The sequence below is a fragment of the Antechinus flavipes genome, chromosome 2 (genome assembly GCF_016432865.1).
Source record: "Antechinus flavipes isolate AdamAnt ecotype Samford, QLD, Australia chromosome 2, AdamAnt_v2, whole genome shotgun sequence".
In the NCBI taxonomy this organism is placed as follows: Eukaryota; Metazoa; Chordata; class Mammalia; order Dasyuromorphia; family Dasyuridae; genus Antechinus; species Antechinus flavipes.
This window is the reverse complement of record NC_067399.1, coordinates 48,330,959-48,354,793: the sequence shown is the minus strand read 5'-3', so window position 1 is coordinate 48,354,793 and position 23,835 is coordinate 48,330,959. Positions and strand designations below refer to the sequence as shown.

The 23,835-nt window shown below is 41.2% G+C and overlaps 1 protein-coding gene across 2 annotated transcripts in view; it reads left to right on the top strand.

The window, feature by feature from the left end:
* The first annotated feature begins 402 nt into the window (after nt 1–402).
* The window catches only part of SNTB2 (syntrophin beta 2), a 116,033-nt gene continuing 92,600 nt past the window's right edge, over nt 403–23,835 (top strand). The window contains exon 1 of one of the 2 annotated variants that reach the window (XM_051974718.1): nt 403–1,335. In XM_051974718.1, the coding sequence (XP_051830678.1) occupies nt 771–1,335 (565 nt within the window). In that variant the 5' untranslated portion in view covers nt 403–770. The remainder of the gene's footprint in view (nt 1,336–23,835) is intronic. The other variant, XM_051974717.1, reaches the window with a different exon arrangement.

Genomic DNA, 23,835 nt, shown 5'->3' with positions numbered 1-23,835 from the left:
CTGACTTTCTCCGTTCTAAGTTCTCCCTCAAACTGGCAGAGTGCTCTCTAAGCTGCCTCTCGGCACCGACACTTTGTTCTAAGGGGAGTCTCTAAACTCTCTCCCAGCGGGGCACTACGTTCTAAGCTGCCCCGGCCCAGACTTTCCGGGCTCCCCGAGTGCCCTCCCAGCTGGGACGTTTGGTTCTAAGCTGCCCCGGCTCAGACTTTCCGGGCTCCCCGAGTGCCCTCCCAGCTGGGACACTTTGTTCTAAACACCCCCAGTCCAGACATTCCGGGTTCTCTAAACACCCTGCCAGTGGGACACTTTGTTCTAAGCTGCCCCGGCTCGGACTTTCCGGGCTCCCGAGTGCCCTCCCAGCTGGGACGTTTGGTTCTAAGGGGAGTCTCTAAGCTCTCTCCCAGCGGGGCACTACGTTCTAAGCTGCCCCGGCCCAGACTTTCCGGGCTCCCTAAGCGCCTCCCCAGACCAGACCTTCCGGGCTCCCCAAGCACCCTCCCGGCTGAGACACTTGGTTCTAAGCTGCCCCAGTCCCGACTTTTTGGATTCTCTAAACAACCTCCCAGATGTGACCTTGCGCTTGGAGATCGCGGCAGTTTCGGCTCCCCCGCAAGCCAGAGTCAGCTCCCCCCCCCCTTCCCGGAAGCGGCCCCGCCCCCGCGGTAAAAGGAGTGGGAGGGGCCGCTCATGAATAATGGATTCTCGAGCATGGGGGCGGGGCCTCGCCCCCGCAGGCGGGAAGGGGGAAGCGCCGGGACTCCCGGTCTGGAATGAGGCTGGCCTCGGCGGCGGCGGCGGGACCAGGGCCGGCCATGGCGGTGTGGACGAGGGCCACCAAAGCGGGGCTGGTGGAGCTGCTGCTGCGGGAGCGTTGGGTGCGGGTGGTGGCCGAGTTGAGCGGCGAGAGCTTGAGCCTGACTGGGGACGCGGCTGCTGAGACAGACCCCCCGCTGGGGCCGGCGCTGGCCGCCTTCAACGGCCTCCCCAACGGCGGCGGCAGCGGCAGCGGCGGGGACTCGCTGCCCGGCAGCCCGAGCCGCGGCCTGGGCCCGCCCAGCCCTCCCGGGGCCGCGGCCGGGGGCTCCCCTCCCGTGCGACGCGTGCGGGTGGTGAAGCAGGAGGCGGGCGGCCTGGGCATCAGCATCAAGGGCGGCCGCGAGAACCGGATGCCGATCCTCATCTCCAAGATCTTCCCCGGGCTGGCGGCCGACCAGAGCCGAGCGCTGCGACTGGGCGACGCCATCCTGTCGGTGAACGGGACCGACCTGCGCCAGGCCACCCATGACCAGGCCGTGCAGGCGCTCAAGAGAGCCGGCAAAGAGGTGCTGCTGGAGGGTGAGTGGGGACCGGGGAGAGGCGAGCCGTGGGCTTCAGGGAGCCGGCTAGGAGGTGCTGCTTGAGGGAGAGTGCAGACCGGGGCAGGGGGGACGGGGAGCGAGCAAGAGATTTAACGAGGGACTGAACTTGAGGAACGGTCGCTGAAGCGAGCCAGCAAAGGAGTGCTGCTGGAGAGTGAGTGGGGACTTGGGAGGAGGCGAGCACGGGCTTTGGAGAGGGCCTGGGGGGAGGGGGACGCACTGAAGTGAACTGGCCTGGAGGTCCTGCTAGAGGGAGAGTGGGGATCTGGGGGAGACGAGCACGGACTTGGCGAGGGACGGGACAGGTCCGGACTGGGTGTACCGAGTTGAAGCGAGCGGACTAAGCGATACTGCTGGAAAGTGAGTGGGAACCTGGGGGAGGCGAGCACAGGCTTTGGAGAGGGATGGGATCGGGGGAAGCTACACTGGCGAGCTGACTAGGAGGTGCTGCTGGAAAGCGAGTGGGGTCGGGGCGGGGGTGGTGAGACTAGCATGGGACTGGGAGAGCCTCCGCTGGAGTAGAGCCTGGCTTCGGCCTCCTGCCCTCCTCCCCTCTGCCTGTGGTGTCCAAGATTCTGTTTCGCTTGTCTCCCCTAGAACTCCTACCAGGCGGGAACCCTCTGCCTAGTGAAAGTAGGTTTCTGGTCACCATCTGGGCATTTGGGAAACCTCGATGACTCTTGCTGGAAAAGTTAAGCAACAGCCGAAATGATTTATAGCCCCGAAAGGTTTCATTCAGGTTTATTTGGGGCAAGACGGGAACTTCTAAATGTTTCCGTGGGATACTTTTTCATCATTTCTTAAGGTTTGGCATTCTCCTTGTATGACACCTATTGGATTTAACTGGAGAAGTACCAGACTGCAACCGACTTCTTTTCTTATTCCTCACTTCCCTGGATGGTTTTAAAAACAAACAAACAAAAACCCATGCTTGCTGTACATTTGGGCTTACCACCAAAATGCTAATTAATTTATGGGAATTTAAGCCGTCATTGGTTCTCAACAACAACCCAACTAGATCATTGTTCTTTATTGAGAGTAGAAGGCTGAAAAGGCAAGTTTGTTTAGTTAATGAGCCTTAATTTACAATGAAGGCACGCTTGAGTTTAAAGGTTTATTGCCAAGATAAGAGTTTTGTCTCTTTTGTTTAGTTTACAAAAGTTTGGTGCCAGTCTTTCTTTTTAGAGACTTTTTTTTTTAAATTAGAAACTTAAAATGGTAAAACTAAATTCAATGTTAGACTGGAAAATTCAAAGTTAAACTTTAAATGCACATATTACTTATGAAATGCAGCCTGCACTAGTGGATAAAAAACTAGCCCCCCAAACCTGGAAAACCTGGTTGAAATCCATCCTTTTGACAAGACTTCTATGACCCTTGGCTATGTGACTTTTCCGTGCTTCAGGCAACTCTTAATACAATAAATTGCAAAAAAGGTGCTGACCTGTTCTAGTAGAGGAAGTTAGTCACTGTAGGTTTTCTAAAACAATGAAATCACATGTATGTGTAATTCTTATCCTTACTCATTATTTACATATATCATTGTCAATTTATATTTGATCCAAAGAGTCACATGCAGTTTAAACATAGTGCATATGTAATCAAATGAGTACAGTAGACTTTGCATAAAACTTGTGAAAGTAAAACTTAAGAAGTTCAAAATGAGTCAGCAGTGCAACAGACTTTGTGGTTTTACAATATTGAGAGGTATAATGTCAGAAAATGGGAGTCTGACTATCCACTTTAGTCATTTAGATTTAGATGCCAATTAAAGTATGGTGATCAGTTCTGGGTACCATATTTTAGGAAAGACCACATTTATTGACAAACTTGGAGAGCAAAGACCACATTTATCGACAAACTCGAGAGCAACCAGAGAAAAGCCACCAATAAGGTCAGGGACCTTGAGAATTTACCCTTAGAGATCCTTTGAAAGAAAGAAAGATTGTGTGATATCTTTATAACTATTTGAAGGTCTCACATATGGAAGTAGAATTAGACTGGTTCCATTTGTCTTCAGAAAGCAAAACAAGGAAAAGTAGGTCTAATAAAAAGACAGATTTAGGCCTAATCTAAAGGAAAACTTCCCAATAATTTTAATTGTCCGATGTAGACTTGGAAGGTAGATTTCCTTTCACTAGAGGTCTTGGAAGTGGAGGGTAAGCTGATTTAATTATGGATTAGATAAAATGACCTTCTAATACTAAGATTGTATATAGAATTAAGGTGATAAATTTTATCTGGAATTTAGAAGCAGCATGCACAGAAAATAGAAGGCCTGTCTTAGAGTCAGGAAAGGTCTGTCTTAGCGTCAGGAAAATCTGGATTCAAGTCATTCCTCTTGAAACAAAGTAATTGTATGACTATGAGCAAGTCGTTTAATGTCTCACAATTAAGATTTGTTAACAGATAAATTTATTACAGATTTGCCTAATGGAAGAAAATTTCCATACCTAGATCTCCCCATACTGATGAAATTACAGGACTGGACTGAAAAAAAATCTGGCATGTTTCAAAAATAAGGAAGAAATGGAATGATTCTTTTAAGTAGGGATTTTTAAGAGATCTGTGGATAGATTGTAATAGTTTTGTGAATTTGGATGGAAAAAATACATCCTTATTCTAATATAATTAGTTTTCTCCATAATCTTCTGGTTTTTTACTTTATACATTTAAAAACATTTTGTGAAAGAATATATAGACTATATCAGGCTACCAAAGGAATCCTTGACACACAAAAAAAGGCTGAAAACCCCTGCTTCCAGGAAGAGGTGTGATATGTATGTTGAAGTGACCCATCGAGAGGATTTTAATGAAGAGGATCAATTTATATAGAAATATTTGAATTAATCTTTTTATTCATTGATTCAGTAAGCATTTGTTAAGCATGTATTGAATCCACATTGTACTGGCTGCTGGAGATTCTGAGAGAAAAAAAGTGTTTTTTTACCACCTAGGAACTTAAATTTTGTTGGAGAAGAAAACGTCTTCATAAATAAGTAAATATATTAGGACTTTATCCACTGAGCCACCCTATGATATGACTTTGTTAAATAAACCTAAATTAAAACTTTTTTTTTTTGATTTATGAACTTATCCTTGATAAAGTGGAAAAAGTATCCAAATTGTCTTCTTCGTTTGATTTTGCAGTTTAGTAACTTATGCAATATTTGCTAACAATCAAAAAGAAATAAAACAACACTATAATAAGGTTACACTTATTCTAGATTTTTTTTGTATTGATGAATAAACTAGTATTAAAATGATTATTTTGGTGTAGAGTATATATATGACCAAAATAGGCTCTTATGAATGGTTGAAGTGAGAATAAAATGTCAAGGAGTTTGGGTTCATTGCCACTTTCTCAAATTCGGGATCCTTTCTCTTTTTTTCTGACTTATTTACTTTTTATTCAGAAAGTCTCTTATAGTACAACCATACTTGTGCTTCTGTTCTGAATTCTCAGCATCATTTTCCCACTTTTTTCTTTTATATCTCTTTCTTCATCTCCATATTTAGGTGGTGGAGCCTTGACTCTCCAATGAGAGTAAATTTATATTCACTCCTAGGAACATTATCACTGACAACCTCAAGATCTGTAACATAAACTAACTTTTAAAAAAAGACTTTTGTTTGTAGCTCTCCCCCAGAAGGAACTGAAATGATTTTTTTTTTTTTGGGGGGGGGAGGGAGATTGATAGGAATGTTAATTGTAGATGTAAATGAGTCTCTTCAGTAAGGTTCTCTAGCCATCTATTAGATGTTTATTTAGTTTGGTTGCTTTTTGTATGAGATTTAAGGAGTATCCTGGTATTGGATGAGAAAAGCTTATGGGTTGATATAGTTAAAAGTCTCTTAACAGTTAGACCTATCTTAACAGTAGACCAAAGAATGATCTGAGAAGGTCAGGAACACTGTACAAATAAATATGGGAGCAGTCTAGTTGAGGTTTCCTATATGGCCAAAAATATTACTTTGAGGTGATTCTAAAAAAAAATCACTTCTCATCTAAAATCTTTTAAATTACTTATTTTAGAATAAATAGATCTATTAGTCATCCCCTGTATTATGCTACCCTGATAAGTAACATTTTTGTGATATTATGATATTGTTAATATTTAATATTATGTTGGTGAAAACCTGGTGTAATGTTATTCAGCCAATCATCTATTTGTAATTATTAATGACTAAAGGCCCTTCTATTGTTTGTTTGTTTTTTACAAATACTGTATTTTTAAAGGGCCATTTAGACATCTGAGAATCTGAGTTTAAAAGCCCAGCTAGGCCAGTAGCTCTCCAGGCCTCAGCTGCTTTATTTGTAAAATGAAATGTTTGGCCTAGGAAGATCCCTAAGCATCCTTACCTCACTAAACCTAAGTCCTGTGAATGATGATATATGTTGGTATAAAACTTAACCAGTTCTACAGAAGGCAATAGACTTTAAGGGTGGGAGGGATGCGACTTAATAGAAAATTTTAGTTCAGTTTCATCTGCAGTTTGTTGCATTAGCAGCCATTCATTTTTCAACCCCCAATGCTCAGATTTTGGAAAGAAGGTGTACTATTTTAGTAGTAGTTCTAACACCCATTCAATAAACATTGTTCAGTTGTGTGACTCTTCATGATGGACTGCATTTGTATTTTTTCGGCAGATATTGGGAGTAATTTGCCATTTCCTTCTCCAGCTTCATATAAGGAAACTGAGGCAAACAGGGTGAAGTGACTTGCCCATGGTCACACAGCTAGACTGAGTGTCTAGCATCTAAGGCTGGATTTGAAAACTCAGGTCTTCCTGATTCTAGCATTCACTGTACCACCTGGCTTCTCTAAACTCCAAATATTAGAAAAACATAAAAAAAAAATAAGCAGTGTCTTGGTTAATTGTCTCTTTGAATGCTTCCTTTCTCAAAAACAGTTAAAATCAGGGGATATACTTCAAGTTGCAGTTCCCCGATTTTAATTATAGAACATAGACTTTATACATTTTTCACTGGGGTGGGATAGGGTAGGTAGGTAGATAGGTAGAGATGTTTGAAATTGCATAATTATCCTAGCACAATTCATTGATGTGCTGTCATTAGGGGCAGTAGTTTTGAAATAATGAAAAATACAATGTATGTTTGATACAATGAAACCACGAGTAGTCATGTACTTCAGAAAGATAATAGACAGGACTCCAATGGTCAAAAATATAGTAGTTGCACAAATTAGGGAAAGGTCAAACAAATTATGGTCTATGAATAACATGGAATGTTGTTGTACTGTAAGAAATGACAGAAGGGGATTCAAATCTGGAGGGATTCATATAACCAGATATAAAGTGAAGTAGAAAGAACCAGGAGAACAGTTTACACAGTGAGCACAAGGCATGTAAAGCAAAACAACTTATTAAGGCTGACCGATGAGAATGGGAATGACGATGAGACCTGCTACCAGCCAGAGGGGTAGAGTGAGACATATGCTTTTGGATACAGCTTTGTTTTGCTATGCTTTTTTTTTTTTTTTTTAAATAATAGCTTTTGGGGCAGCTAGGTGGCACAGTGGATAGAGCCAGCCCTGAAGTCAGGAGGACCTTAGTTTAAATCTGGTCTCAGACACTTAACACGTCCTAGCTATGTGATCCTGGGCAAGTCACTTAACCCCAATTGCTTCAGAAAAAAAAAAAAAAAAAGCCTTTTATTCCAAATACATGCAAAGATAGTTTTCAACATTCATCTGTAGAGGGCTGAAAACTGAGATCAGGACAGCCGAGCACTTGAGGCTAACTACCAATTGGACACTACTCTATGGGTTATGCTTGGAAAATGGCCCTTCCCACTATCCTGTGCTGGCTCGATGATTGGTGTATACAGAGAATTTGGTGGACGAGGAAGAAGGCGGTTGTGAAGATTCTGCTTCCATCCTGTTCACTTCTATCCCTAAAGACCAAGGACTTTTGCTTATCCTGACTCCGGCTGATTCTGGGGTGTCCTGGGTGCTAGCACGCTTGTCACATTCATCCTTGCAGAAAGAGTCATATGGAGATTGAATATAAATAAACACAGGCTATGTTCACTTCTTTTTTCTGTTTTTTTTTCCCCTCTCCCAGGGTTTTCCCATTTTGTTCTGATTTTTCTCTCTCAACTTGATTTACAAAGAAATGTGTATTTAAGAAATATACACGCATAACCAGAAATAAGCTAAATATTAAAAACAAAAAGGTTGATGGCTGAAGAGGCCATGTTCAGTCCTGCTTTTCTCTCCATGACCCTGTCTCCAATTCCTGGTACAGTATGAGGCACATAGGAGTTAATAAAAGCTGCTTGATTCATCGAATAGATGCCCCTTTTTTCAGTAAAGTAAGTGTGGTCCTTATTTAAGGATATGGAAAGCCAGGTCCAAGGTCACGTCAGGGTGAAGTATTTGTGATTTCCTGATGTGGTTAGTCCCTGGCGCGAAGTGCTAGATGTGAGTTATATGATTTGGGAGTAAGAGTTGTCTGACTTCAGATTAAAGGGAATTGCTCAATGCTGTGGTTAGCATCACAAGCAGGAACCTGAGCCCGGGCCTGCTATCTGTGCTCACCATAAGCCAAAGCCAGGAGAGCACTCAGACTGAGACCCAGATCTCCTGAATGCTTCTTTGGGCACTCTGGGTTATTTTTTTGTTAGGTCTTGTAGGGGATCCAAGAAGAAATCCAATTGAAGAGGAAAACCCAGTCTTCGATCGTGCGGTCCTGGCTGCACGTGGGACAGGAGGTCAGGGATGTGACTAGAGCTGCCGAGCAGGAGAGGATCTCGGGCAAGGCTGAGCTGTGGCTGTGGGGGCGACAAGGAGCCTGAATATGACACTGGGGATTAATGACCCAATGTAGGACAGAACCAGGAAGGGACTTTGAACTTGATATTCTTTATTAGGAGGAAGCAGAGGAGTATTTGGGGGAAAATCACTGGGGTCCTGGGCCTGGGGATACGAGGCATTGTCTTAGGTTTGACAACAAGAATCAGTAGCATTTATAGAGCACCTGTTGTGTACCAGGAGGTACGCTAAGGGCTTTTCAAATGTTATCTCATTCTGTCATCCCAACCCTAGAAAGGAGGTGCTCACTTCAATATCTCCATCTTACAGTTGAAGAAATTGAAGCAGGGGAGGGAGATTAAGTAGCCTGCCCAGAGTCCCATAGCTAGGGTCTGGACCCAGAACTTAGTCTACTGTAGCTGACCTTTTATTATTATTATTATTATTTTTTTTTATTGACAGAACCCATGCCAGAGTAATTTTTTATAGCATTATCCCTTGCATTCACTTCTGTTCCGATTTTTCCCCTCCCTCCCTCCACCCCCTCCTCCAGATGGCAAGCAGTCCTTTACATGTTGAATAGGTTACAGTATATTCTAGATACAATATATGTGTGCAGAACCAAACAGTTTTCTTGTTGCACAGGGAGAATTGGATTCAGAAGGTAGAAATAACCTGGGAAGAAAAACAAAATGCAAGCAGTTTATGTTCATTTCCCAGTGTTCTTTCTCTGGGTGTAGCTGCTTCTGTCCATCTTTGATCAATTGAAACTGAATAAGTTCTCTTTAGTGAAGAGATCCACTTCCATCAGAATACATCCTCAAACAGTATCGTTGTTGAGGTATATAATGATCTCCTAGTTCTGCTTATTTCACTTAGCATCAGTTCATGTAAGTCTCGCCAGTCCTCTCTGTATTCATTCTGCTGGTCATTCCTTACAGAACAATAATATTCCATAACATTCATATACCACAATTTACCCAGCCATTCTCCAACTGATGGGCATCCATTCATTTTCCAGTTTCTAGCCACTACAAACAGGCTGCCACAAACATTTTGGCACAAACAGGTCCTTTTTCCTTCTTTAGTATCTCTTTGGGGTATAAGCCCAGTAGAAACTGCTGGATCAAAGGGTATGCACAGTCTGATAACTTTATGAGCATAGTTCCAAATTGCTCTCCAGAATGGCTGGATGTGTTCACAATTCCTCCAATAGTGTATTAATGTCTCTTTTTTCCCACATCCCCTCCAACATTCAACATTGTCTTTCCCTGTCATTGTAGCCAATCTGACAGGTGTGTAGTGGTATCTCAGAGTTGTCTTAATTTGCATTTCTCTGATTAATAATGATTTGGAGCATATTTTCATATGGCTAGAAATAGTTTCAATTTCTTCGTGTGAGAATTGTGTAGCTGACCTTTAGATAGTGCTCTGGATAGAAGTGTGAAGTTATGAGGGCCTGGCTTGTGTGGAAGATTGACTATGGAATGACTTTAAGATTTTTAGCCTCAGAAGGCAGATTGTTCTCCTTGATAGAAATGGGGAAGTTGAGAAGAAAACCCATATGCAGGTCAGTATCTTCATCATGTACTGTGACAGATTCTCTAGCTATATGGAACTGTATAGTGGTGATTGAAAAGGCAGACTTTGATAATTGTTAAAACAAGACATTCTTGGTAACTTTAGAAAGAGCAGTTTCATTTTGTAAGGGGGTAGAGAAATAAAGAAGAGACCCAGTAGAAGCAATTTTTGTACACAGCTTTTGCTTTCTTTTTAAAATTTTCTTGCCACTTAGTAATATTTTATTTTTTCCAATGAGATGTAAAGATAGTTTTCAACATTTACTTTTATGTTATTTTGAGCTCTAAATTTTTTTCTCCCTCCTTTTTCTTCCCCTTCCCCCACCAAAGGCAGCAAGCAATCTGCTATAGGTTATACATAAAGTATGCAGTCATATAAAACATATTTCTACATTAGTCATATTGTGAAAAAAGAATCAGAACAAAAGGGAAAAAAAACCACGAGAAAGAAAAAACCCAAAAGAGTGGAAATTGTATGCTTTGGTTGCATGCAGACTCCATAGTTCTTTCTCTGGTAGCGTCTTCCATGAGTCTTGGAATTGGTTGACAGCTTTTTCTAGGAGTTTTGAAAGGGAGGAAAGATAGGAGAGCTTGAGGGAAGGTTTTTGAAGGATGAGGAAAGATCTGCCCATGCATGTGATCAGCAAGGAATGAGCTGGCAGGTAGTCAGCTTCATGTGGGAAGGCTGTCAGCCGAATGCTGGTGTAGATACTTGAGCAGACTCAGAAAAGGACCGATCTTCAGAACTGGGTAGGAGTCCAACCCAGGCTAAGGGAAAGAAATTCCCCTAATGGCCAACAAGTGGTTTTCTAACCAGTCTCTGAGGACCCCCGGGGAGGGTCCTTTCCCACCCATTCCATTTGGGAGCTGCTTTCATTGTAGGAATGTTTTCTCCTTCAGCTCTTAACCTGGGGCCTGGCTACTTGGAGCCTCTTAATAAGTGCTTCTGACTTGGCTAAATCTAGCTTGGAGCTGCCTCCTTGGACTTCCTACCTATTGTTCTTACTTCTGCCTCTAGGAAAGAAATAGGAAGCAGAGTCCCCATGGACTATATTCTTACTCAAGTGGCCTAGTTTAACAGCTAATTAAAGAGGGACACAAAGGAAAAGCCGTAGAACTTCTTCAGAGAGATTTATAAATGGGTATAAATTCTTTTATTGGTGTTCAGTCATTTTAGTCACTTAGCCTTCCTGACCCCATTTGGGGCTTTCTTGGCAGAGATAATGGAGTGGTTTGCCATTTCCTTCTCCAGCATGTTTTACCGATGGGGAAACTGAGGCAGCTTTCTACTGTACCATCTTGCTGCATAAGTTCTTTTACATGATTGTAGTACATTATATGTTGCAAATGTATTCTGATTTAAAGTCCCACTTTGATGCTCACTTAATCAACCAGCATTAGTGATGGCCTGCTAGAGGAGAGGTATTAGACTAGGCCCTGGGGATTCAAAGGCAAACTGGAAATATTATACCTGCCATGAATCAACAAGCTTCTGTTAATCCTCTTGCTTTGGGCCAGGCCCTCTGCTGGGAGATGGACCTTCAGAGAGAGGAACAAACAGTCCTTCCCTTGGAGGAGCTAACCTTTATTCGGGTGATACAGGGGCTCTGGAGGTGAAGGACCGGTCTGTTGGAGGAGGCAGCTCCTGGGGCTGAGCCTGAGGGAGATGGAGATGTTCCAAGAGACATATTGGAGGAAGATCAGAGAAATGGAAGGAGCTCTTGCTCCTTGGAGTCAGAACAGTGGTTCCCTTCTGCAGAGAAGCTAGGCAGAAGAGCTTAACTATTAGGGCTGGAAAGGGCTGCTTTTCCAGATAGCTTTAATTAGGGGGCATCTGATGATGAGAAAGTAATTTATATGATGCCTTATTCTTTAAAGAAAAAACTTGCATATTCAAGAAACCATTTTAAATAAGGACTTCTACCAGTTTACAGGTATCCTGTGAATTGGGTTTTAGGATGTATGATGGATTCACAACTTTCAAAGGCAATATGATGATTTCTCTGATGAGAAGGCTAGTTTTCTTTCAGAACTAAATGTAGGGCTTTCTAGCTAAAATATTGCTTTCCCCTGAAGATTTTATTAGTGATAATAACATAATAACTTCAATTATCTGGCCCAAGAACTCCATTGTAAATTTTAACCGTTGCTTGTTAGCTACTTTTAAAAAAGGTGATTATAAATTTATTTTTATTTAAAATAATATTTACATATTTTATAGGGTTACGGATCTCTTTATATCTTTTTTTCATAAAAATAATTTATTTCCTCATGAAAATAAGGAAATTAAGATGGAGAGAAGTGGTAAAATAGTATTTGCTAGCTTTTTTTTTTTTTTTTTTTTTTTTTTTTTTTGCTAAATGAGTTATTTTTTGACTATACTTCATAGTCCAATTATTTGCATCCTACCTCCTCTGGTTTGCACCTTTACTCTAGGCAAAGAAAAACAATTAAACAAAAATCTCTGATTCAGAAACTTTGACCCTTGACTTTAATAGTTCTCTACTTCTCTGCCCGAAGGAGGAAAGGTATGTTACCTTATGATCTTCTTTGGAGGGTAGAATGTATTTCATTGGTTCTTCCATTACTCAAGCTCAATTTACTTTTAGTGATCTCTTAATTGACCTTGTTGTAGGTGATTATGAATATTGTTGTTTTGATTCTACTCCTTTTACTCTGCATCCATATGGACAAATCTTTCTCTGAATTCTTCCTATTCTTTCTTGCTGTACTATCTTATTGTGTTGTATTCACATACCATAGCTTTTTTGCCCATTCGCCAGTAAATGAGCACATAATCTATTTTCTTTCTTTCTTTCTTTTTTTTTTTTTTTTTTTGCTATCACAAAAATTGCTGCTAGGAATATTATGGTCTATATTGAATCTTTGTTTCTATTTTGAACTTTGTTGGAATATATATTTAGAAGTAGAATTGCTGAGTCAAAAAGGCTCTGCAGTTTAGTCTCATACAGAACTAGCAGGTAAAATTCAGAATGGCAGGACTACTTTACAACTCCACTAGCAGTAAATCTTTGTTCCTTCCCAACATTTACTCTTGAACACTTTTTTTTTTGCCATTTGATGGACTCTGTTCCTTTCCTTTGCCCATTGATCTAATGGGGGATGGATTTTTTTTAAAAATGCTTTTAAATGTAGAATAATATACAAAGGTGAGAATTTTTCTAGAGTCAAATTTATTTTATTTTCATGTCCACATTTTCCTTCCCATACTCCCTGTCCCCCAATTGAGAACATAGAAACAAAAATCAAGATGTCAAGAAAAATAAACATGAGTAAATTCTTACATGGGCCAGGTCCTCCCCAAACAAAAATAAACTCACATGTACTCAAGTCTATCCCCTCTGTGTGAAGATGGGTAGTATGTTTCATTATGAGTCCTTTGGAATTATAATTGATTAGAGTTCTTAAGTCCTTTAAGTTTTATCTTTACAATGTTTTTGTTACTATAATAGCTGTTTGCCTGGTTGTGCTTATTTTAGGCTACTTCAGTTCATTAGTCTTCCCAGGTTTCTTTGAAGTGATCTCCATTTTTCTGGTGTAGTAAACACTCAACACACACACATATATTAGTATACATATGTAGTCATACACATATATACATACAGTTATAGAGTCATGCTCATATATACATACAGATATGATGGAATATAGCTTATTTAGGGGAGACAGCAATAAATTTATTTTTTTTGCTGAGGCAATTGGGGTTAAGTGACTTGCCCAGGGTCACACAGCTAGAAAGTGTTAAGTGAGGTCAGATTTGAACTCGGGTCCTGCTGACTTGAGGGCTGGTGCTCCATCCACTGCACCACCTGGCTGCCCCGACACATCAATAATTTTAAGGTCCCTTGACCTTGGGGTGCTTTTGTTCTAACAATCTGTCAGTGATTCTGAAGTCTTCTGACTTTGGAATCTGGAATCCCCAGGGTCTTCTCCTCCTCTCCAACCTTGGAGTACTATTCATTTGTCTGTCAATGATTGTAAAAGTCTTCTGGCCTAGGAATAGAATATTTCTTCCCTTAGACTTTAGGGATCCTGAGACTCTCTTAACCTTAGAATACTGTTGACTGGTCAATGATTTAAAGTCTCTGCCCTTAGCATAGGCCTAGGTCTGCTGCTCAGTGTTAGCAAATTCCTGAGACCTCCTCAGTCCCACCTGTAGGCGCCACAGTAGGAGCCACTGCATCTCAGTGGCTCAGGCGGGGCTAAAATTCTTTGGACTTTATCCCGCCTCAGTTGGCCTTACAATGACAATAAGCTTTGCTCCTTGGCTTGGATATGGGTTCAAGCCGGCAAATTCTTCTGAGATACCTCGTGGCGCCGGTCTGTGACCCCAAAGTTTGGGGTCCCTTCTGAGCCTTAACAGATACACATGTACAGTCACACCGATATGTGCACTTGTACACACATACTCTCACATGTGTGCATACACACAGAGATCCACACATAGTCACACATACACATACCTAGCCATGCAATACACATGCAAGATAGTCATTTACACATATATGTACAAATATACAACCACACATGTATGCGCACATATATAGACACAAACACAGGTGCCACCACAAAACATACATGCAGACATGTATAGTCACATGATACCCTGAACCACCCATATACATACATGTGCACATGCAGTCAAACACAGGTGTGTGGCCGCACTATATGTGTGCAGGTGTGTATGGTCACACACATGTGCACATGTACACTCATTTAGTCATACACATATACATATATGTTTGGGTGGGGTGCCACGTTGCTTTCCAGGAAGACAGGACTAATTCACAGTTGTACCCGCCATGGATTGTGTTTTCCCACAATCTGCTTGTTTCTTTTTCATCCTTTTCATCTGGGTCTGAGGTCCATCCTCTCAGCCACCCTAGTGATTTTCCTAAAGCCCAGGTCTGTGACCTCCTCCTCCCTTTTCCTCCCCCCAAGTAAACTCTGGTGGCTCACTGTAGCTTTCAGGATCAAATAGGCTTCTGTTTGGTGTTCAGAGCCCCCTCCCATGTTTTCAGTCTTCTTGTACACTACCCCCTATTATATCCTCTTCAGTTTGGTGATACTGACTCCTGGTTGTTCATCAATTTGGTGGTCCCCCGGATGCGGGTTGTTCTCTCTCTTTATATCTTCCTACTGACTTTTAGCTTTTTAAAATCCCAGCTAATAATAATAATAATAACAGCCAGTCTTTCTATAGCCTTAACGCACTGGGCTGAATGCTTCACGACTTTTTTTTTAAATCCTCACATTATTCCTTATTATTATCCTTGGAGATAGGTGCTATTATCCCCATTTTATGGATGAAGAGGATGAGGCAAGTAAAGGTCAAGTGTCTTGCCAGGGTCCACAGCTAATAAGTGTCTGAGGTAGCATTTGACGGACTTCAGGCCTATTGTTTTATTTGTTGAGCCCCCTAGCTACCTAACCAAAGTTCTTCATTGTACAGGAAGCATGTCCTAACCTCTCTTAGTTCTAATGCCTTCCTGGCTGTCCTGTGTCTAACTTATTGAACACATTTTTACCTTGTTTTCTCTGTTAGATTTTTAAGCTCCTTTAGAGCCTTGTTTTGTATTCCCAATTTTTAGAACAATGTCTGGTTCTTCTCAGATGTTTAATAAATATTTATTGATTCATTGAACTGGAAATTCAGAGTTACTTTAACCTGTAGTTCTCTGATCATTAGTAATTGAGAGCACTTTTTTTCATGGGGCTGTTAGTCGCTTGGATTTCTTCCTGTTCCTATAGTCATAATAACGAACTTTATTGAGAGCTTTCTGTGAGCACTGTGCTAAGTGCTTTACAATCATTATCTGCGGGGCCAGTTCGGGCCAGTTCCAATGGCCTTGTGATAGAGCCATCTGCATCCAGAGAGAGGACTGAGAGGGTTGAGTGGGGTGCACAACACAGCATTTTCACCCTTCTTGTTGTTTGCTTGCTTCTTTTTTTCTCACTTTTTTTTTTCCTTTTTTGATCTGATTTTTCTTGTGCAGCATGATAAATGTGGAAATATGTTTAGAAGAATTGCACTTGTTTAACTTATAAATTACTTGCTGTCTAGGGGAGACATAAAGTGGGGAAGGAGGGAGGAAAATTTGGAACACAAGTTTTTAAAGGTGAGTGCTGAAAACCAGTTTTCCAGAAGTATTTTGAAAATAAAAAGCAATTATCAAAAAAAAAAAAAAAAGGCAAAAGGAACTATCATTACCTCCTTTAATCCTCCCTTTGGTCCTGAGGTAAATGCCATTGCCAAAAAATGGCTTTATTTTATGGATGAGGAAATGAGCAGACTCAGATTAGTGACTTGCCAGGATAGCAAAGCTAGTATCATATTCTTTGATCATTTATCAGTTAGGGTTTTTTCCTAAGAAATTTGAATCTGTTCTCATGTTGAGGTTCAAAGTGTAATGCTGGAGAAACTGAGGCATAATAGAGATTAGTAATATTTGAAAGGGAGAGATTGTGCTGGGGGCATGGTGCCCCTAGGGCTGATGTCCAAAGCATCCAGAAACCAATGGAAGTTCTCAGTGACATATATATATGCTGGTGGCTCAGCTACAGGTGTAGACAGGGGCGGAGTCAGAGCGCTGAGAGTGGGACGGACTATCAATCTGGTTCTGTTAGGGTGGGGGGAGGCAAGGATATTCTGATAGGTTGGAATGGGGAGAGGCATCCAACATTCTGATGATGTCTAAGATAGTCTTTGTCCTTATCTGGATCATCATGATTAGGAGGGAAGGATGGTGTTGTAGGATTGAGCAGAACAATTGGGGATAACTGAAGCAAGACAATTTAGGGAAACTAAGTCAGGACAATTTAGGGAAACTGAGTCAGGACAATAAAAGGGATTTGTGGCACAACATTAGGAGATCCCCAAAAGATTAGGGTTCCAGACCAGTGTCTGGAGGTGTCTCAAGAGAATTTGCAGGCTTGGACCCATCTCCAACTCAAGGGGCAAGGTTTATTATAATTGACACACCTATTAAGTTTTTTCTTTTTTTTTTATTTCCTTTTTTTTTGTGATTTCTTTTTATTTATTTATTTTTATTATAGCTTTTTATTTACAAGTTATATGCACGGGTAATTTTTCAGTATTGATAGTTGCAAAACTTTTTGTTCCAGTTTTTCCCCTCTTTCCCCCTACTCCCTCCCCCAGATGGCAGGTAGACCAATACATGTTAAATATGTTAAAGTATATGTTAAACACAATATATGTATACATATTTATATAGTTATTTTGCTGTACAAAAAGAATCAGACTTTGAAATAGTGTACAATTAGCCTGTGAAGGAAATCAAAAATGCAGGCAGACAAAAATAGAGGGATTGGGAATTCTATGTAGTGGTTCACACTCATTTCCCAGAGTTCTTTCGCTGGGTGTAGCTAGTTCAATTCATTACTGTTCTATTGGAGCAGATTTGTTTCATCTCATTGTTGAAGAGGGTGTGGGCTAAGTTTCAAAAGAATTTTAACCAGGAACCAAGAGCAAGAAGATAAATTTATAGGAAAATGGTCAGGTGCTTCATGTCATTGATGTGTTAGATTTTATGGCTTTGAGATAGAATTGGGGTGTGGTCTTAGAGTTGGAGGCAACACTTGGTCTGTTATAAAACCTCATTGTTTCTGAAACTGTTATTATTGACCCACAGATTGTTACCTGAACTACTGCACTCCCCAAGCCAACTGGCTTTAGGGTTAGGGCCACATCCTTCCTGGGAACTATCATTAGTGTTTTTAGAAATAAGACCTTTGTCAGAGAAATTCAGTGCAAAGATTTTCTCTTACATGTTTATCTTCTAATTTGAGCAGCATTGGTGATGTTTGTGCAAAGATTGCTTTAATTTTATGTAATTAAAATTGTCCCATTTTTCTTCTGTGATTCTTTCCATCTTTGGTCCTGATCTCTTCCTCCAGTCATTTGACAGATAATTTCTTCTTTACTTAACTAATTTGTTTATAATACACATATGTGATGTAGATATGCATCTATATAGAGCTTATCTTATTTTCTGCCAGACTACTTTCCACTTTTCCCAGTAGTTTTTGTAGAATAGAGAGTTCTTGCCCTGAGCTTTTGTTTTGATTCTGTCAGTCACCAGAATATTGGACTCGGTTGCTTCTATATATTGTTTACCTATAAGAGATTTTTTAAAATTTCAGTACCACCATTGGATTAACAATGAATGACAGAAAGGAGCATATGAACGAAAGCATAGGGAAATCCTTTAATATTGCTTAGCCAAATGTTTCTTTCATCCATTTAGACATTAATTCTTTAATAAAAGGAGTACATTTGGGAGTTTTTTTTGGGGGAGGGACAATTGCTAATTCCTTGGGCTTAAATTTGGTGAGCAAAGCCGAAAGGAATGTTAATCTTCTTAGCTCTGTTTATTACTTACTGCTTTTCTTCAGCTAAAAGTTTAAAAAAGGAAAAAAATACATGTTTTAAATATTTTTGAGATGGAAACATCTGAATAATGGCTGTAAATTTGTCATTTCTCACCCTCTTAGGCTGCAGAGTTGGCAGGGCTCTGGGAGCTCTAGTCCAGCTCCTCCTGGATCCTTAAGGAAACAGAAGCTTGGGGAGTGCATTAGGGCAGCCGAGGGAAGTAGGGCCCAGAGACAGATAGAAGACTTGTGGCAGAGCAGAAAGGTCACCACACTGGTGAGCAAGATGCCCCAGAGTGCCCTTGTTATCTCTGATACTTCCTGTGGAGGTGGGAAAGTAGCGGTCTGATTCAGGGCCAGGTACCAAGCACGCATGAAAGGTTTGGGGTAGGGAGTGGTGCAAACTAAGGCCCCTCAGTCCTCGCAAACCCACACTGTGAATGGGGAGCCGAGTCCTGCCAGACTTTTGTGCAGTCGGTGACAGGTAATCTTGAGAGAGGAAGCAGTGGCCGCTGGGTAAGGGAACGGCCACAGAGGAGTCACAGGGGATGAGATGCCATCTGTTCCAGTGGCAGACTTCTCCACCTTTGGCTGTCTGAACACACCTGTGCCATTGAGCTACATCTCCCGTCCTCCACCTGCCAAATTAATTTAGCATTGCTACTTCAAGCATGGGAACCCAAAAATCTCTGTTTGGTGGTAGAGAGTTAATTACTCAAGGATTCCCAAAGAATTTGAACTTGCACCCTGACTGAGGGTCACACCTTACAGGGTTATAGAGATCCCAGGAGGAATGAATGAAGGAAGGAATGAATGAATGAATGAGCATTTATTAAGCACTTATTGTATGCCAGGTACTGAGCTAAGCCCTGGGATACTTGTGCAGTTGGATTGATTGCAGTCCCTCTGACTCCAGGGCCGATGTTCCCCTGCTGTAACCATGGGGTGCAGCTCTTCCTACCAGACTACCTACCCCAGGTCTGGCCCTCCTTCCCTGCTCCTCTCTGCTTCAAGCCTGAGCCAAAGGCTCCCTGTCTTCCCTCTGGGATGGTCTCTATTTTTCTCTTCTTTCTCTCTGGTCTATTTGCTTGTTTCCATCATCTCCCCCTTTAGACTGGGGGCTGCTAGAGGGCAGGACCTAGGGTTTGGGCTTTTGTGCTGGTGGTGGCACCGGTAAAATCCCGCCTACTTCTGATTTTGGGCCAGCACCAGCTTTCTGTTCTGGTGGTCAGTAGCTGTGATTGTTGCCCTGTGGCAGATGGTGAGGGGGAGCACAGCCTAGGCTAAGGACAGGGGGCCTAGGGTGGGGGCGGGAGCCTAGGCTGGGAGCAGGAGCCTAGGCGAGGGGCAGGCTGGTGGTCTGGGGACACAGTGGTTTCTGTGCTGTTTCTTAGGCTTTGGGTTCAGGGTCCTGAATGTCTGCATTAGGGCCTGTTTCTCTGCCAATATCTCACCTTTGGATTGCTGCAGTGAGAAACAAAATAGATCTTAATGGTCTTTCCATGACGTAGTATAGAGTAAATACAATTCTTTACCTTTATAAAAACTTGCAGTAGTATATGTGATTGCTGTCGACCTAGTGCATGCAAGTCATGTTTGTGGACAGATATGTTCAGTAGTCTTTTCTTTCTGCTGTTTCCCTTCTCCTCTTCCCTTTCCAAATTCCTTCCCAAGCTGGGTCAGCTTTCTAATTAACCTAAAGTATAGTCATCAAGTCATGCAAAAACCCCCAAGGAAGCAGTATTAGTCAGTATGGAGTGGCCTGCTGTGGGACCCTGGTTAAGTCATCTCATTCTGTTTGCCTCGGTTTCCTCATCTGTAGAATGAGCTGGAGATCCTCCCCCAAAGAAACTCCAGATGGGGTCATGCAACCTTGGGAACAACTGAAGTAACAGAACATCACTGAATCACCTGACACTTAGGGAAGGCTGTTGGATGGTGTTATGTTTGGGCTTGGTTTGTTAGCAGACACCTGATAAGACCCAAGTTCAAATCCAACCTCAGAACTTAATGGCTGCACCATTTAGCCCTGGATGGCTTTAGTTTCCCCACTGGCAAAATTGGGATAATCATAACATTGTCTTCTGGAAGGATCAGATGAGGTGATTCTTGTAAAGTGCTTTGTAACCTTAAAAAGCTATATTAAGGTTGCTGTTGGGGGCCATGACTGTTGGAGATTAGGGATCACTCTCTCATTCTTGGGAAAGGGAGGGCAAAAGAGGGTGGGTGTGTTTGGTTCCTGTGGCTAGTATGATGCTCGTGGGTTTGCTCAAGAATTTCCTCTCTGGTCATAAGAAGGTCTCACTACCTTTGTCTATGTCTCATATGTAGAATTTTGTTTTATTTTATTTTTCTTTTTTAAAAAAAATTAAAGCTTTTTGCTTTCAAAATATATACATGGATAAATTTTCAACATTCACCCTTACTAAATTTTGTGTTCTTCCTTTCCCCTTCTCTCCTCCCCTAGAAGGCAAGGAATCCAATATGTGTTAAACATTATATATGGAATTTTAATACTCAAAAACCCCTCCAAAATGATGACACTTTGGATTTTAAGAAGTTTGCCTTCTCTGTCTGTCTGTCTCTTTTACACACATGCACACCGGAATGGGCAAAGGCTAATATGTAGACATGTGTGTGTGTATGTATATATATATATAATTTGCATACATACAGACATATGTATGTAGGAGTGGGGAAAGTATACATATATATATATATATATGCACATACACATGCACACATACACACCACATTGTTTAGAGATGAAAAAATTTAAGTCTGTTTGCTAGTAAACTTCTGCTAATCTTTCAGGCAGGGATACTACATGATCTGAATGATTTATTCGTTTTTTTTTTTTTGTTGTTGTTGTTTTTTTTTTGGTGAGGAAGTTTAGGTTAAGTAACTTTTCCAGGGTCACAAGTTTGTTGGTGGTAGGTGTCCAAGGGCAGATTTGAATTCAGGCCCTACTGACTCCAGGCCAGTGCTCTATCCACTATGCCATTCAGCTGTCCCTAATATGTCTTTTATATAAGGGATTAAGTTAATATTTTCTTCCTAAAGTCTAAATGAACCTACTACAGACTTAGACTGTGAATTCTTAAGACTTATTTAAAAATAGTGATCCTCAAACGAGAGCAAGTTCTTTTTTCAGTTGACCTGCCAAGGTAGGGAAATGGGCAACATAGGCCCATTCATTAATCTGTCTTGGTTGGGTAGTCTGTGACATAAGCAAGTATTTTTCCACTCTTCAGTTTACCACAGCTTCTTGGCATTAAGTTACCTCTCTACTTAATTCAAATTGCTGGTCTATATTCAGTTGTGGGAAAGGAATAAAAATTATTTATTTTAGGAACTCTATGTTACTGATATTTGTATATGGTTAAATTATTGACATACTCATGCACTGGGAGGTCCCATTATTGCATTCTTCAGTGTTCCCCTCAAATATTCATGTACCATAATTGCTAGTTTCCCAGAGTGGAGCCTCCTAGCAATTGGGGAGATGTCAAACACATGGCCAGATTCGTCTGAGTGTAGATCTGGGAGGAGATGTGAGAGAACTTCATTCTCACCTACTCATTTCTGCTTGTTCTCCCCTTCCTCCCCCCAAAAAAAAGAGTAAAGGAAAAAAAAAGTTTATAGGATTTCTTATTCTGAATTAAATAGGAGAGATGGAGAGCTCTAAAAGGAGGGAATAAAGATTCCTAATTTTGTCATCCTTCTGTTTTCTCTCCTTTGGGTTATTTATTACCTTTAAGTGTGACTGCCTTATTTTGACAAATTCTTTCTTCTTCATTCCTCTAGCTCCCTTAATTTCCATGTAATCAAAGTCCACCAGACCCCTTTAAATTTCACATAACGTACTCATTACACGGGCAACTTCTTAGGAAATGATTGGCTTTTGACTATATTTGAAAGAAAAGGAAGCAGAAAGTTTATATGATCCAATTTTATTGTATGAAAGGTAACAAGTTTTTACAGCTGTTTTTTAAAAAATTCCTAAGTGTTCCTTAGTATTTTAAGAAAAGAAATCTTGCCTATGTTGTTAAAACTCTGTCTTTCTACTAAAGTTCTGCCTTATTGAGAAAGTATCACATTCTGGCCTTCCAGTGTTCCTTTCTGTTATTTAAGTGACCATTATTTAAAAGCCATCTTTCCATAAAATAGATTGAATAAAATACTATTCATACCCTTCCATTTTCCTGTGAGTTTTATGATGAGTTTGCTACATTTTCATGAAAGAAATTCTTTGAGGCTTGACAACTTCAATTTTTTAACTCAAATTTGACTACCTAATATTATTTACAATTGGTTAGAATGAGATGTTTTTGTTGTTGTGGTCAGATCATGACCCCATTTGGGGTTTTCTTGACAAAAATACTGGAGTGGTTGGCCATCTTCTCCAGCTCATTTTACAGGAGGAGACACTGAGGCAAACAGGTTGAAGTAACTTGCCTAGGATTACACAGCTAGGAAGTAGCCGAGGCCAGGTTTGAACTGATGAAGGTGCGCATTCCTGATTCCAAGTCCAGGGCTCTATCCCCTGAACCACTTAGCTGTTTAGCTCCCAGGCCCTGAGCCTGAATGACCAGAAGGGTAGCCTTGCCCTCTTGCCATGAGAGGGAAAATGGGCAGGGCAGGTTTGGAGAGGAGGAAGAATAATGAGTTGTTACAAACTCACTGAATTTAAGTCGTCTACTTCACAGTTCAATGTCTAAAAGCCAGTTGAAGGTATGAAATTGAAGGTCAGCATATTGTTTCAGGAAAAGTAGTATTGAGAATCATCAGCAAAGAAATGATAATTAAATCTCTGGGAGCTAATGAGGTCCCCAAGCGAAGTGATATATAAGGGAGGAGGAAAGGACAGACACTGATGTAAAGGAGAAGGAGAAGAAAAGGATGGGACTCTGATGTAAGAGAGAAGAAGAAAAGGATGGGCCTGATGTAAGAGAGAAGAAGAAAAGGATGGGCCTGATGTAAGGGAGAAGGAGAAGAAAAGGACTCTGATGTAAGGGAGAAGCAAAGGATGGACCCTTATGTAAGGGAGAAGGAGAAGAAAAGGACCAGACCCTGATATAAGGGAGGAGGAAAGGATGGACACTGATGTAAATAAAGGAGAAGGAGGAGAAAAGAACAGACCCTGATATAAAGGAGGAGGAGAAGAAAAGGACGAAACCTTGGTGTAAACGAGGAGGAAAGGATAGACCCTGATGTAAGGGAGGAAGAAAGGACTATCCCTGAGGGACTTGTACAGCTAGAGGTGATCTGTAGGAGGATCTGGCAAAGGAGATAGAAGAAGCTGGCTGGTGAGAGAACCAGCAGAGAGGGGTGTCCCAAAAATATTAAGAAGGTGATTGACAGTATCAAAGCTGCAGAGAGGAGATCAAAGAGAATGAGTGAGAAAAGGCCGCTGGATTTTGCATCTTTGGAGAAAGTGGCTTCCATGAAATGATTATGTCAGAATAAATGCCAGAAGCCAGATGATAAAGGTTGAGAGTGAGAGGAGAGAATGTAGAATTGGAAAGAATTTACATAAGCCTTAATCTCTGCTTTTAATATAATCAATGAAAATAAGGCAACCAAGAGGTGAATGCAATTTGTCTGATGTCAACTTATTATTTATTTATTTTTTTAATTAAAATTTTTATTTTCAAAATATATTCATGGACAATTTTCAGCGTTCACCCTTGCAAAACCTTGTGTTCC